This window comes from Epinephelus fuscoguttatus, linkage group LG6 (assembly GCF_011397635.1).
Source record: "Epinephelus fuscoguttatus linkage group LG6, E.fuscoguttatus.final_Chr_v1".
NCBI lineage: Eukaryota > Metazoa > Chordata > Actinopteri > Perciformes > Serranidae > Epinephelus > Epinephelus fuscoguttatus.
This window is the reverse complement of record NC_064757.1, coordinates 22,321,197-22,335,104: the sequence shown is the minus strand read 5'-3', so window position 1 is coordinate 22,335,104 and position 13,908 is coordinate 22,321,197. Positions and strand designations below refer to the sequence as shown.

Genomic DNA, 13,908 nt, shown 5'->3' with positions numbered 1-13,908 from the left:
CTGTGACTGCAGAAACGAACAGCACGTGGCATGCATTTTTTGAAATACCAAACTGTAACAGATATTTCATATTACATATTATCTTCTTTGAGAGATTTTGATTAAATAAACCACAGAACATTCTTTGGTTTCAGCATTATTTTGCATTTAAACACTCTTATGTTGAAAGCAGAACATAATAAAAAAACGTTGGTTGGATCACCCTCCAACCAACATTTTTTTATTATGTTCTGCTTAATATTAGGGCTACAACTAGCGATTACTTTCATTGTTGGTTAATCTGTCAATTATTTCCTTGATTAATCGATTAGTTACTTGGTCTATAGAATATCACAAAATGGTGAAAAATGACAATCATTTTTTTTTTTTTTTTTTTAATGTCCAAGATGACGTTCTCAAATGTCTTGCTTTGTCCACAATCCAAGGATATTCAGTTTAGTGTCATAGAGGAGTAAAGAAACAAGAAAATATTCACATTTCAGAAGCTGGAATCACAAAATTCTGACATTTGTTGCTTATAAAAACTATTCAAACTGATTCACTGATTATTAAACTCACTGGCAATTAATTTAATAATTGACAACCACTCGATTAATCGTTGCAGCTCTATTCAGCATACATCAGTCTTTGTAATAATTTAAGTTTTAGTTTTATATTATATGCAGACAGTCCTCAGGACATATTTATGACATTTATTTTTTCCTGGTCTCAATATTGTAGTGATAGAGAGAAATATCCAAGCATGATCACTTTGATAAAACTCTTTGTAGACGAAAGAAAACAGTCTCTGGGTTTTGTTAAAGAACCAAAAACAACTTCATTTCTCAAACTTTCTCTTCATCATCTTCTGTAAAATGACCACCTTCCTTCTAGCAGTTATCCAACATCATTGCATGTTACAGTGCCAAGAGTGAGCAATTAATGACTACAAACGTCTAATCCCGTAAGATGTGTTGACCCTTCTGCATTTAGATGGAACTATAAATTAATTCTGCTAGTGCTTCACTTACACATTAATCAATTTATCAAAGCCTCTCACCATAAATCCTGCTTCATAAAAAGCATTTGTGTAACTCTGCTACCATCTAGTGGACAAAGCCTTCAGATCATGTAATTGCACCCTTGAGGATCAGTTATTTTTCCCACAGTCCAACATGAATATCAGTAATTTGTTAGATACACAGTTGCCTTGTTGTTAGTTTCAAAACAGTAAGATTGTTTTTAGTCGGTCCAGCTCCGCACAGTGGGAAATTTTCCTTGGTCCATTCGTCTCACTTCATTAGCTGACCATACCTCAGGTCTTGAGGTACAAACAAGAAGACAATCAGGTTGTTTTTCCTCTTGTTCAGCCAGAGTTTCAGTAACGGTTTAAAATCTCCAGAACTTCCTCCTTAACAGAGAGATGAGAGTGCTGCTGGACACCCGGCCCACCAATACTTGTTTCCCAGCAGTCAAAGCCACAGTCTTTCAAGTCTTGCACTGTCATCTGGACAACGAAGGAGTCCGTTTCTACAAAAAAAAAAAAAAAAAAAAAAAAGTCATATTAAAGTCATGTCAAAAAAAATTATGTCAGGGTGGGTTCAAATAAAAGGAAAATAGATTACAAGCTAACCAGACAGCTGCTGTTGAATGTTAAGACTATAATTTAGCTACAGTGGTGCTTCCACAGATGAACCTGCAAAGGGTCTGTTGCTGACAGCAAGCGGACAACACTGGAGCCACACAAAAACCTCGTCACTTCAATCAGTGGTCTAACAGATGCAGAAAAATAAGGACTCTGTAATTGGTGGGATCCCACCAAATGGCTGACACTTCCCTGCGGTTAGTTGCAAAGGACATGGTCCAAAGCCCACTTCAGCTGCAGCTGCACAGTAATACTAATGCTAACCACATGTGCAGCTTTATTTTAAAGCTTCAAAAACAAGAGCAGCTTTTAATGCAATCATATAATAACTTAATGCTCGCTTGCTTCCTTCATTCACTCAAAGAGCTTTAATACAAGGACAGACAAGAGAAGACACACAGCAGATGATCTATTTGAAAAATAGCTGTGATGCACACAGATGGAAATGCTTGCAAGGAAAACAAATAAAGATCATTTGGAAGTTTTGGAGGATTTTAACCCTATGAAATTTCAGTATGCTGCAGGCTGCAGGCGTAAACAGAGACTGAACTCGCAGGTTTTGTGATTGTTTGTTTTGTCAAAGAGAGGATGATACAAAGTTTCCTTATAACAAATTTCACAGTATTACCCACACACCAAAAGACCCTTCTTATGCAGCCGTCTCATCATTTCCTGCCACTCAAATCTCTGTTTCAGAGAGGAAGAGTGAGGGGAAAACACACCATTTGTTGTCAGCAGGAGTCTGACAGTTTGGCTCATCAAACTTCCCTCATCAAATACAATTCATTATAAGACAAATCCATCCGAGGATGCAGTTTAGCCTCGACAAAAAAAACGATTAATTTCTATCGAGTGCATCGTTTAAACTACACAGGTTATTACAAAATCAGGAAAAGTAGGGCTTTACATTTAATTAAAACATCACAGCCAAAGTGTTTCGGCCCAAGGCATGAATAGTGTTAACAGCAAATACCTCATACAAAAGACAATCAGGGCAGTCACATAATTCAATACAGGTGTACAGCACACCACACCACACCCAAAGGGGGTGTTGACACTCAGTAGTATAGTGAACAGGAATATAAGAATACAACTGTGGTATCATGCATCAAAGAATCCAAAGTAAGACTAACACTGAGGCCTCAAACCACAGTGTTTTCGACTATGACTACCTATGATGAGGCTTGTCATTTTAAGGCCAATGAACCACAGAGAGGATGGTCTATGTGAAAAAGTATTTTAGTGCCACATGGCATCACATGACGGTTGTAACTGGCCACTGTTTGGCCACTACAAAATATGGCTTCAAAGCCTGGTGCACTTCCTGGGGCCTGGTTAATGGATGTTTTAAGCTCTTACAATTGCAACTAATATTGCATTGTGCACCATGTCCACATCTAGAGTTATGTTTCAGACCATCTATAACAGAACAGAGGAGGCTGTATAGAAATCTCCTGACGCACAGACTCAGCGCACAGGATGTGCCAAAGCTTCCTGATAATGTCTCTAATTTCTGCAGAGCGGTGATTAATGTCAGTGACAAAACATTCCTGTGGTTCATTTTGTGTCTTTGTGTTTTGCATGGAGCAAATCTCCTCTTACGTTATCTTGGCACACTGAAAGGGATCAATCACCTTCCAGGTGTACCCACTATTTGTTATCTGTTCACACAAATCATCTGTTTAGACATTAATAATAATATTAAGTCAGGAGAAGATGAGAATTTTGATGTAATCTCAAAAACCGGCCTGTGGGAAAATTGTTCTTTGTGTGTTTTGGATGATTACTGGTTGCATGAAGATGGGTATTAAGGTCAGTTGATATACAACAGAAGTGTGTCTCGTGTTATCATCTCGCTTAAAAATAGTCGTGATTTGCTGTTAACTCTATTCATGCGCTGAGGCGATGATATTTTCAGAAAATGTAAAGCTCTTCTGGCATTGTTTTCTGTGATGGTGTGCCATTTTTTCCTACTTTTCAGCAGATAAAATATGTTCCTTTGAAAATAAAAGACAAACATTTGACCCGACCCTTTATATAAAAATGTAAAATGCTACTATATGTGAGCGACAGAAATGTGATAGAAAACGGCGATACTTGAGGGATAAGTTACTAACATTATGACATATAATTGATAGCTGTATGATGATGATGATGATGTTTGCTCAATAAGGTGTTATCGGTATCAGGGATGGTTACACTTATTTAGATATTAGGGGCAGCAATGTAATGTGATGTTTGCCCTATGTGTCATTACTATTGGATATGTGAATAGTAGCTATGATGAGTAGTACTGGCCGTGGTTGTTACTATCATTGCAGTACAGGAGTAATTATTATATTTACCAAGTGTATTATTGTTACAGTGGTACGTGAGTGATAGCAGTATGATGGATAGGAACATTTGGCCTACAGTACCTGGTCTCAGCAGGGTGATGCCGCAGCCTCCTCCCCCTGCACCGGTTAACTTGCTGTGGAGCCCTTTGGTCATCGTGACCTGGCACAGTGTGTCCAGGGCAGGGTGTCCCACACCCATCACATTCAGGTGGTGCTGGTTGATGTCAATGAGCTCCTATAAATGATATGATGCAGCTGCTGTTAAAACCTGATGCTACTGGTAGTTCCATTAGTCATGTGGATGTGAACATGGGCTCTCTGGTTTAAGACATTTTACCTTAAAAAAGGAACATGCTATTGTATTTTAAAGCCCCTTCATCACATGCACGGCAAACCAGAAACTATTGAGACATTATCCGGAGGAGCTTTTTGTGAGAACGCAAATGTCCAAATCAGTTAGCCCGCACTTTATACAGACTTTACGCTGCTAGCTCCCGACAAAGTCTGTGTGGCCATGTGTGAATAGAACTAGGTGTGTTAATAATGTTTCTGTCTTGCTGCTTGTGCAAAACCGGAAGAAAACAAACATCCAAGGGTGAAGAAGAGGGGTCATTTACGCAGATAGGGAAACGGTAATGTCTAACTGGAGAGAGGACAAGATTCAGAAACTTCTGTTGGTAAGGGCCGATGCTGCAATTGTCAGAGTTGTCTCAAATCAGACAAATTATGAACCAGCTACATGACCGGGTGTAATTCGCGTCATGTCCTGCCTCCTGCACACTCTACCTGGACGCCACTCTTCGCCAAAACCAAACAAAGCATTTCCAGTGGAGGAGAATGATCTGACACAGACAAAATCCTTTTGTGTGTTACATGTGTGAAAGGGAACTTTGGACAATGTCTGGACCTTATTCTCCAGACATTGTTCATATGACAAAATGGCTAAGTGTTGCAAAAATTTGATGTAACGTCTCAATGTTTTGATGCAACAACCTACAATATTTTGTACCTCTAGAATATTGTAGTGCTCTCCAGTGATGGGCTCACAGGTCATCTCTGAGAGGACTCTCTCACAAGTGCAGGAAATGGCATCAACTGAGTCAAGCACTGGGGTCATGATAGAGGGAAACTACAGCAGAGGGAAACAAAAACAAAGGAAATCAACATCTCCAACATCACTTGTGCACAGCATTTCAACACAAAAGCCTCACTACGGTTTAAATGAGAAAAACAACAAGTCTCTTTGTGCCTATGTTTTAAAAAACAGTTTGATACAAAAGCAGATTGTAAAATGGCAGGTTTGATTTTTGGTTGTGCCCCAGCCTGATCACAACACTGCCACAACACCATTCAGACCGATCCGTGTCTGAGGTAGAGAACTGCACACCTGCTGGTGTCACCAGGGCAACAGCACACAGGGGCGCTCGCTAAGAGTTTAATTTCAATATTTTATGAAGGCACTCAACGGCAGGCTCTGGAGTATCTGCCATGCAAAAGCACCGCCTATTATATTAATTACAGTGTCGGCAAGTAACACACGGGGGAGGAAGAAACCATTTAGTACCTTGTTAATCTTGTCCTTCACCCTGGCAACAAGTACCTTGGTGCTACGTGGTACTTTGGTGTTAGTGAGGAGGATTCTTAATAACGGCACCCTAGAAGTAAAGCAGACAGATCAGAGAGTTCATGCAGACGTATTATTCTGGTGCTTTCATGTCACTATATTGATATTTGTTTTCTGTAAGGAAAAAAAAGCCACTATGATTTCTATTAATTCACTGTGTACTATTTTTAAATGAAATCAAATTAAAAATTGCTAATCAGTGTCATTACCTGCTCAGTGGTATTATCTTTCCGGCCAGGAATCTCAGCATGCCACCTAGAAAGAGGGAAATTAAAATCATTAAATAGATAATCATCAAACGATAATGAACAGTAGTGGTTCCATTAAAGTGTCCACGGAGACAAGGGAGATATTAACACCATATGCACTGCACCGTATGCCAGATAATATCAGGCCTCACCCCATGTTCCTACAGCGTTGTCTACTCCTGAAGGATTACCATGGATGATCATCTCCCCTTGGAAAGCCCAGCTGTTGATCCGCTCCAGGTCCTCCTGACACCACCTGCAATTATTTGTAAATTAAAGGAGAACTTTGTATCCCAGCAGACCCTTACAGACCTAAACTACTTCTTCATCTCTAAAGCAAACACTGATATGTACAGTAGGTGTGGATGTTCAACGAATCATTATAAAGATGCTATTTATAATGAATGTACCGACGGGCCCTGACACACCAAGCTGTGGGTGTGTCCCGCACCATCGGCCCTTGTCAGCTTTTTTTTTTGTTGATTCAGTATGTTGAATCGGTGTCAGACCTAGTGGAGTCTGTCAGTGGGTGTAATCGCTCTGATTGGCAGTTCAACTCAGCGCTGGTTTGTCGTGTTTGGGCCTTAACATTGAACATTTGGGTAGGTTCAAAACACTATCTACACCTTAGGCACTCTCACATAAAAGCACCACAAACTATGAACTCAAAAATTACAAACAGTTTAGATACTAATGCTGTCAGGACTCCCCTCTATGGTCAGTTTCTGCAACTGTCTTTTGAAATGACAACTAGTAAGTTAAATTGTATGCCATGGCCTCTGAGACTACATCCACACATGCACAGACCTTTGGAGTCCCAAGAAGATGAATCCACGAGGCTCAGATAACCTCCTGACTTTTAATCTAACACCATTCTAAAATATACTTGCAGCTGATCACAGGACTCCTCTAATTGTATTGACCAAACTGCATGCATTGTCAGGTCCTCTATTAGTACCACTGTTCCACTCTCAATGTTAGCATTCATCAAAAAGCACTGTCCATACTTGAGTTGCATTGTGGATAATGTAGGTGTCAGATTTTGAAAAGGAAGAAGAATTTTTGGGGTATAAAAGACTAAATTTCTGATCGTGCTGCATCGATTTTTATACTTTTTTCCCCTTCATTAAAGAGCATTCACGTGGACGGCTCCATGTACTTGAAATCAGCTCCAAAAAATGTATTTCAGGTGACCACTATATTATGGACAGTTTAAGGATTGAAATTTGAAGGTGCAGTATTTTAATATAAATTTAATATTTCTAAGAATTGTTTTGCGTCTAATTTTTCTGTAGGTTGTTTTGTGTGGCATAATGTTGCAGTCATTTGGCCACAACAGTTGAAAAACCAATCTAGTTCAAATAAAGGCAAATTTAAGAAAAAGAGTTAACACATTCAGCAAAAATATAACATCATGAGCTTCTCAAAAAATGTATTTATTGCATGTTTTAGATTGCATTGTTCTCCACAGGCATTCATGCTATAGTGCTGACCCCAAAGCATGTTTTTCTATTTAAGAAGTATAACTTTGTGATTTAAGGTCTTTTTTCTAAATTTCCAACCACATAACTTTTGGTGAGACTGGACAGTGTGAGACATGTAAGACATAAAACCACCTCTGTGTTCCATTTTAGTGCACATTCATCAGGCCTAGAATTCTGTCTATGCACACCAGCGGTCTACACAAGCTGTACACACACAGCTCATAAAAGAGACATTTCTTTAACATGATGTCGTTACCTGGCAGTGTGATCCCACTCCCTGAGAGGAGCGGGGATGGCTCCGCTTGCACAGAGCAGAGCTGCAGCTAAACACACAGAGTAGGCGGCACTTGACCCCAGCCCTGCTCCAGTTGGCAGCTCCGACCACACAGACACAGTCAAGCTGGGCAGCTCACTGCGGAAAAAAACAGTAAATCTGAGATTCTGATTGTAAAGAAAACCTTTAAATATTGTATCTTTGATTTACTTTTTGTTACCAAAAAATCAAGTAGTAGGTAAATAATGTACCATATCCCCATCTAAACTTTACTTAACCCTATTACTGGTACAGTTATAGTATAGACATAACTATAAGGAGTGTGTAATGTTAAGTAATCCATACACTACGATATGCAACAGAGACTTGTTTGACATTGCTGTCAGTGTCTGTCAGAGAAGCTGCTTTTGGGCAGACAGGAGAATACTCTAAACTAATTGTCCAGCTCTTCTCAAGGGAAAAACACATCCAGACTTGTTAAAGGCTGCAGTGTGGCCCAGTGCCAGACTCTCATTAGTGGCCATCCTGTCAGAACCCATCACCTCTCTCAGACACGGCAGCACCGTGTCAGCACCGATTAAACCTCTCAACAACCTGCAGCTCTAATGTTCCTGAGCATCTTCCGTGCTCGCAGGTGCTGGAGTCGCTAAAACCAACATCCGGCTTTTCTGTCTGTCTCTCTTTACTATCTTCATTTGAAGGTGGAGGTAATTTTTTCAGCTGCAGGGAAAATTACTCTTAACTCCCTGAACAACCTGTCATATTGTGCCAGTTTTGTTTACAGCATTTAGCTGAGAGAGAGCTGAACATCACTTCATTTCAACAAAAGCATCTAAACGTATGCATGTGCCATAGTCACAACGCAACATGTAATAAGCAAGTTAGACAAACAATGATTTAGGGATGCATGATAATATCGGCACACCATTGGTATCGGCTGATATCAGCTTTAAGATGATCAGAATCGGCCAACATGCAAAATAAATGAATATCATATGCATTGAAAAGCACTTTATTTCATGTCTCCATCTGCTGGTGGGCCATCACGATATGAGTATGCATTCATAATACAATGTTAATTCCACTACAAAAGAGACTTGATGACAACTTAAAATTAGGTGGGGAAAAAAGTGGATATATCAGATATATCGGATATATCGGCCAAACAAGTTGATATATACCAGCATATATAATAACAGTAAAAAATCCAATGTTGTGCATCCCTACAATGATACACTACAGGACATGATACATAACATAATGCAGGCCAATTTAATTGAATTTGAACGGCTATGTATTTCATTCACACACTCACAAACTCAGGTGCAGCTGGCTGTAAATATTCCACAATGCAGGTGCCGTTATAGGATTAGTTACAGGATTAGTTTTCGACTTTGCCACTGCAATTTTAACAGTTGCGTCACCTCAGGGCAATAAGTGTTACAGCTGCAGTTTTTTGCCTTTTATTACAACTTTATTTTTTAGTGTGTATTTCTGAGGTTTAACATTTAACACTTGCGCCACCTATTAGCTAAAATAAAATAATGAATATTAATACATCATTATGTAGAGTTATTCCTTAGAAAACATTTAATACTAACAAAAACATTGTTCAGTTTCTGTTTGTAAAACACCAAATGTAAGCTGGTGAAGTTGTAAATCTATTTCTTCATTACTTCCCTTCCTAAACAAAGTTTTTTTTCCTGGGACTTAATCATTGGACAAGTGAGTCTCAAATCTGGTGAGGACCCCATCCCCCCCATTCCCAAAGCACACAATCCTGGAGAGCAGAGGATTCATGATGACATGAGCTGAGTGCACACTTCCAAGTATTCAGCAGAAAATGCTACTCCTCAAAGTCTATCTCTCTCTCCATCTCTCCTTCTACTCTCTCCGCCTCACATACACACAATCAGTAGCTATTAAAAAAGAGATGCAGCTGCAACACTCATCGCCTGCAGGTGAAAAATGCCAAATCTGCAAGTCCAGATTTGGGCTGACACGATTGTTTTCAACATTGATTTCGATCTACATCTGCGGTTTTTAGCGGTTGCTGCTGTTACTTTTCTTGCCAAAGGTGCCCTCGATTGGCCTGAAACAACTGGCACTATAGCTCTGCAATTGGATATTTGCTGAGCCCAGTCTCAGGTTTTCCATCATATCAAAAATATCTGTAAGATGTAATGTGATTTTTGTGGCCACATGAGCCAACTAGCTAGAATGACAAAAAGAAAGAAAATGCAGAGAATTTCTGTCTCACCCTGATCCAAACAGTGAGAGGTAGATGTAGAGGAAGGCTAGGGTGGCCATGTTGCAAGTATCCAAGCTTCCATTGGTAACACCAACGAATTCACGCAGTCTCCTCACAAGTTCAGCATCCAGAAGTTTCACCTCCTCCCTCGTACCTGTTAACATGAGTTACAGAGCACAGCAATCATCAGCATCACTTGAGTAATATCACAACAACACACACTTTAATCTGTGGGTGTATGAACAACATACATAAAAGATAGCATCTATAATGAGAAATACTAACTGCAGTAAAGCACACAATATTCATCTGGCCAAAGGTAAGTTATCCAAGTTAACAGTATGTCCAAAGATGGACACCATAACAAACTAATCTGATAATTAGATGTCATTGGTGTTAATGCTTATCAATAGAAACTGTTTTGGACACTGGAAAAAGTCTCAGTGCTAAAATGTCCCGGCATGTACTGGAGAATGGGGTGCATGACACAGGTCCAACAGTAATAATTACAGTGTATGCAGGTGTTAATGGTCCCCAGTGCTGCACCACTCCTTACCACGGGAATAAGAAATAAGCCGCTTCAGCTCAGACAGGTCCCAGCAGAGGAATGTGTCAATATTTGGGAGGTTGATGCAAACTTTGCCAGATGTGGTGGCTTTCAGCCGTAAGTATGTTCTCAGATTTAAACTCACAGCAAGAGCCACCTGGAACAGAGCAGAGAACGCAGGGTGATTAACTTGTCAGTCTTTTAGCCCATTTAATGCACATCATTTCAAGTGATATCCAAAACTAAACCACAGTTTGCTGTCTGCTGGATCTGTTTTTTTCCACCTTCCAGGTAATTACTGGTTTCCCTTTCTTTAGGGAACAGTAGGAAAATCAGCTTGCAACGATGTACTTGTATCATCTTTGCAAGCATTTAAAAATGCATGTACTGAAGTTTTCGTTCAAGACTGGCTAGACACGCAACTTACAAAAACTCTCTGTTAGCTGTACTTTCAGGTTACCTTTCCGTGCACCACCGCATGCTCTCCGTGGAGGATCGCCTTCCCTGGAGCAGACACGAACAACTCCCTGACTTGCATTTCTGTCACAGTTTCCAGAGAGCAAATATCTCACCAGAACTGGGAAGCTTCAAGTTCAACTTGTCACCGACACTGATATTATAAGCTAGCTTAGCCACCTTTAGCTAATGTTAATCCTCTGAAGCCCCGACAAGCAACTGACAACTCTGTCCCACAGCTCTGTGGTCTTCATGAAGACTCGACGAATATAGGAAGTTTAACAAAACGTTTTTATTTTTGGTCAAAGTACTGCAAGTTGCTCTGAGCACAGACTCTCTTCAAGGTAGCGTGATAAAACCATGTTAAAAACACTGCTGACACACAAGAGGAGGGACAAAGATAGGTTTGGCTTCTATTATCCAATCAGTGCCGCAGATAGTCGGACACATATTACTATATCCAATCAGCGTCCCGTTCTCTACCACCACACGGTGAGTTGACCAATCGTGCGATGAAAACGAAACGCCCATAAACTACGGACATCACAGAGGGTCAAAATACGTTTCCCAACATTGTTAACCTTTAGCAGTCAGCTTCTAGCTCTAACATGGCATCGTTTATTATGACACCTGCTCACCTCCGGTGTGTTGTAAGGACAGCGAGGCTCGTAAGCGAGCATCGGAATAGGAGCGCATTGTGTTCATACAGAAGGTGAAGGCAAAGTGTGGAGCTCCTGTTTATGTCACTGATGTAATGTTAACTCTATGTAACATAGCAAAGTGCTAGCTAGGTAGCTACTACACAGTGTACTCTCTGAAATGAAGGCAATTTTAGCGCATTAGCTAAAGTTTATCTGTCAAACTGGAACATTGTTTGAATATTTTAAGACCAAGTGAAACAAAAATGCATTTTCATAATGTGTTCACGCGTTATTTGTTGTGTTATCTATTAGTATTTATCAAATAAGTCAAAAATAATTGTTTTTCTCTGCCATCTTTCTTATTTTCCAAACAGTTATGCCACTGAAGGAGACAGCAGAGTACCCAAAATATACACCAAAACTGGAGACAAAGGTTGTGTTTCAAATTACCTAGGCTTGTGGTTTCCAACCTTATTTCTTAAAGGGACCCGATGTTTTATGTTATTGAGTAAACTGATGGCCCTTGACTAAGTGGCATATTTTATGGATATTTCATAATATATTCAACTCATAACAACAGTATAGAACAACTCATTAACTACAATTAATCCAAATAGTGAATGCAAACCGTGTAAAGGGAGATTTGGATACATTTTGAGCAGATTTTATCCTGTGAGTTTTGCACTAGAGATGAGTTTTCCTGATATTGTTAGGGACTTTTATTAGATTCTCTGTCACTATCATACATACCTATCACACTTTTCTGTTTTTTATGAATTCATTGTGCATTTGTTTGTCTTCCTGATGCGTAGCCATTGTTCTACAAGCTCTTTGGTTTTTAACTTCGCGCCTTTGTAATGCAGAAATCTCACTATCTGTTAAACAGATAGTGAGGGCTCTGTGAATAGGCATATAGCTTGCTGTGAGATTTTTTTTTAAGTTTATATCTTGAATTATAATGTACACTTAAATATTAAATTCATTTCTTTTTCTTCACATAAATTAATGAAATGCTGAAATATAGGCCTACTGTATATTTAAAAAAAACTAAAAAGATCTTATGCTCCTTAATATCAAGAAGGCCTTGCAACCCCTAATGGGTCAGGACCCCCAGGTTGGGAACCAGTGACCGTACATGTTACAGCACTGTTACCATAGGTGGTGCTTACAAAGGCTGACTCAGTTCTTTCTGTGTCTCCTAAAAGGGTTTTCAAGCACATTTACAGGAGAAAGGAGGCCAAAGGAAGATCATATTTTTGAAGCCTTGGGAAATACAGATGAGCTGTCATCAGCTATAGGGTAAAATTTTCACGACTCAACCATCACAGCTCTCTTTAAAACTTTATCTATAATCTGCCTCACCTTAAGTGACCGTGTTGAATTGTACTTTACAGGTTGGCCAGAGAATTTTGCCTTGACAAAGGTCACACATTCACATATCAGCTGGACAAGGTTTGTTTTTCATATTGTATTTATTATCGTTCTTCAATGCAGATCTATATATTCATGTATGTTTCTGACAGTATTTTGTTTTTTACATTCCAGATACAGTGCATTTTACAAGACGTGGGCTCCAATATTGCCACCCCTCGGTCATCTGCAAGAGAAAGTCACATAAGTATGCACTTGCTGGCTTGGTCTAATGCAGTCAAATATCGAGTCTTGTGTGCTTGTTGATCTGTTGGATTCATTTTTTTTGTGTCGTGTTTTTTTAAGAGAGAACAAAATTTACTGCACAGCCAATTGCAGACCTGGAAACTTGGATTGATACATTTACAGAAGAACTCCCTCCACTGACCAACTTCATTTTACCAGTAAGCGCATTTGCGGATCTGTAAGACAAAATTTCTTTTGACATTTCAGGTTTTGCTTTTGCACTGATACATATGCTTGGTGCTCCACAGTCTGGAGGGAAGGGCAGCGCCGCTTTGCACTTGGCTCGGACAGTGTGCCGGAGAGCTGAACGCAGGTCAGTTGCAGCATGTTCCTCGCCATCTATGACGTAGAATTCACCCCCTTTGTGTTGCTTTTCCGGCTCAGTAGGTCCTGACAGATCTTTGTTCTTGTTACAGTGTTGCTCCAATTGTGCGGTCAGGCGAGGCAGATCCAGATGTTGCCAAGTATTTGAACAGGTCAGTCCAGTGTTTTGAAATTAATATGAGAACATGGTTCCTTGTTACACATCTGATAAAAGTCCCAACATTTTCATTCAGATTGAGCGACTACCTGTTCACTGCAGCCAGATATGCAGCCATGAAAGAAGGGAACGAGGAGAAAATCTACACAAGACCTGAATGACCAGATTCTCATATGAGGAATAAGACAAAGAGTGGTTGATGTTGCAGAGATTTCACTTTTATTTTACATATATCAATAAATATGAATGAGGACCAGAATTATTGTCTTATTTTGATGCAACTTTC

At 39.7% G+C, this 13,908-nt stretch overlaps 2 protein-coding genes across 3 annotated transcripts; one reads left to right on the top strand and one right to left on the bottom strand.

Annotated features, from left to right (window-relative positions):
• Positions 1 to 368: 368 nt before the first annotated feature.
• Positions 369 to 11,254, bottom strand: mvk (mevalonate kinase). Its single transcript, XM_049578099.1, has 10 exons — positions 10,849 to 11,254; positions 10,398 to 10,545; positions 9,851 to 9,995; positions 7,573 to 7,728; positions 5,985 to 6,088; positions 5,794 to 5,839; positions 5,525 to 5,615; positions 4,970 to 5,089; positions 4,042 to 4,195; positions 369 to 1,509 (listed from the first exon to the last, which is right to left on the bottom strand). Exons 1-10 carry the CDS (start codon positions 10,924 to 10,926, stop codon positions 1,358 to 1,360), a joined length of 1,194 nt encoding a protein of 397 aa, XP_049434056.1. The 5' UTR covers positions 10,927 to 11,254; the 3' UTR covers positions 369 to 1,357.
• A 128-nt stretch (positions 11,255 to 11,382) lies between these two features.
• On the top strand, positions 11,383 to 13,881 carry mmab (metabolism of cobalamin associated B). Of its 2 annotated transcripts, XM_049578101.1 has the most exons (9): positions 11,384 to 11,556; positions 11,860 to 11,918; positions 12,691 to 12,784; positions 12,880 to 12,937; positions 13,031 to 13,103; positions 13,202 to 13,299; positions 13,390 to 13,454; positions 13,558 to 13,617; positions 13,699 to 13,881. In XM_049578101.1, the coding sequence occupies exons 1-9, from the start codon at positions 11,453 to 11,455 to the stop codon at positions 13,781 to 13,783; spliced, it is 696 nt and encodes a 231-aa protein (XP_049434058.1). In that variant the 5' UTR covers positions 11,384 to 11,452; the 3' UTR covers positions 13,784 to 13,881. The 2 variants fall into 2 exon arrangements, with proteins under 2 accessions (XP_049434059.1, XP_049434058.1); XM_049578102.1 differs by lacking the exon at positions 13,202 to 13,299 and having other exon boundaries at positions 11,383 to 11,556; positions 13,349 to 13,454.
• Positions 13,882 to 13,908: the final 27 nt, after the last annotated feature.

Excerpts from the sequence above, each read along its gene's own strand:
- mvk (XM_049578099.1), bottom strand. The coding sequence starts at position 10,926 with ATGCAAGTCAGGGAGTTGTTCGTGTCTGCTCCAGGGAAGGCGATCCTC. Across the intron at positions 7,729-9,850 it reads CTCTCACTGTTTGGATCAGG|TGAGCTGCCCAGCTTGACTG; the intron begins GTGAGACAGAAA and ends TTTTTTCCGCAG. Across the intron at positions 1,510-4,041 it reads CATCACCCTGCTGAGACCAG|AAACGGACTCCTTCGTTGTC; the intron begins GTACTGTAGGCC and ends TTTTTTTTGTAG.
- mmab (XM_049578101.1), top strand. The coding sequence starts at position 11,453 with ATGGCATCGTTTATTATGACACCTGCTCACCTCCGGTGTGTTGTAAGG. Across the intron at positions 12,938-13,030 it reads TCACATATCAGCTGGACAAG|ATACAGTGCATTTTACAAGA; the intron begins GTTTGTTTTTCA and ends TTTACATTCCAG. Across the intron at positions 13,104-13,201 it reads TGCAAGAGAAAGTCACATAA|AGAGAACAAAATTTACTGCA; the intron begins GTATGCACTTGC and ends TGTTTTTTTAAG.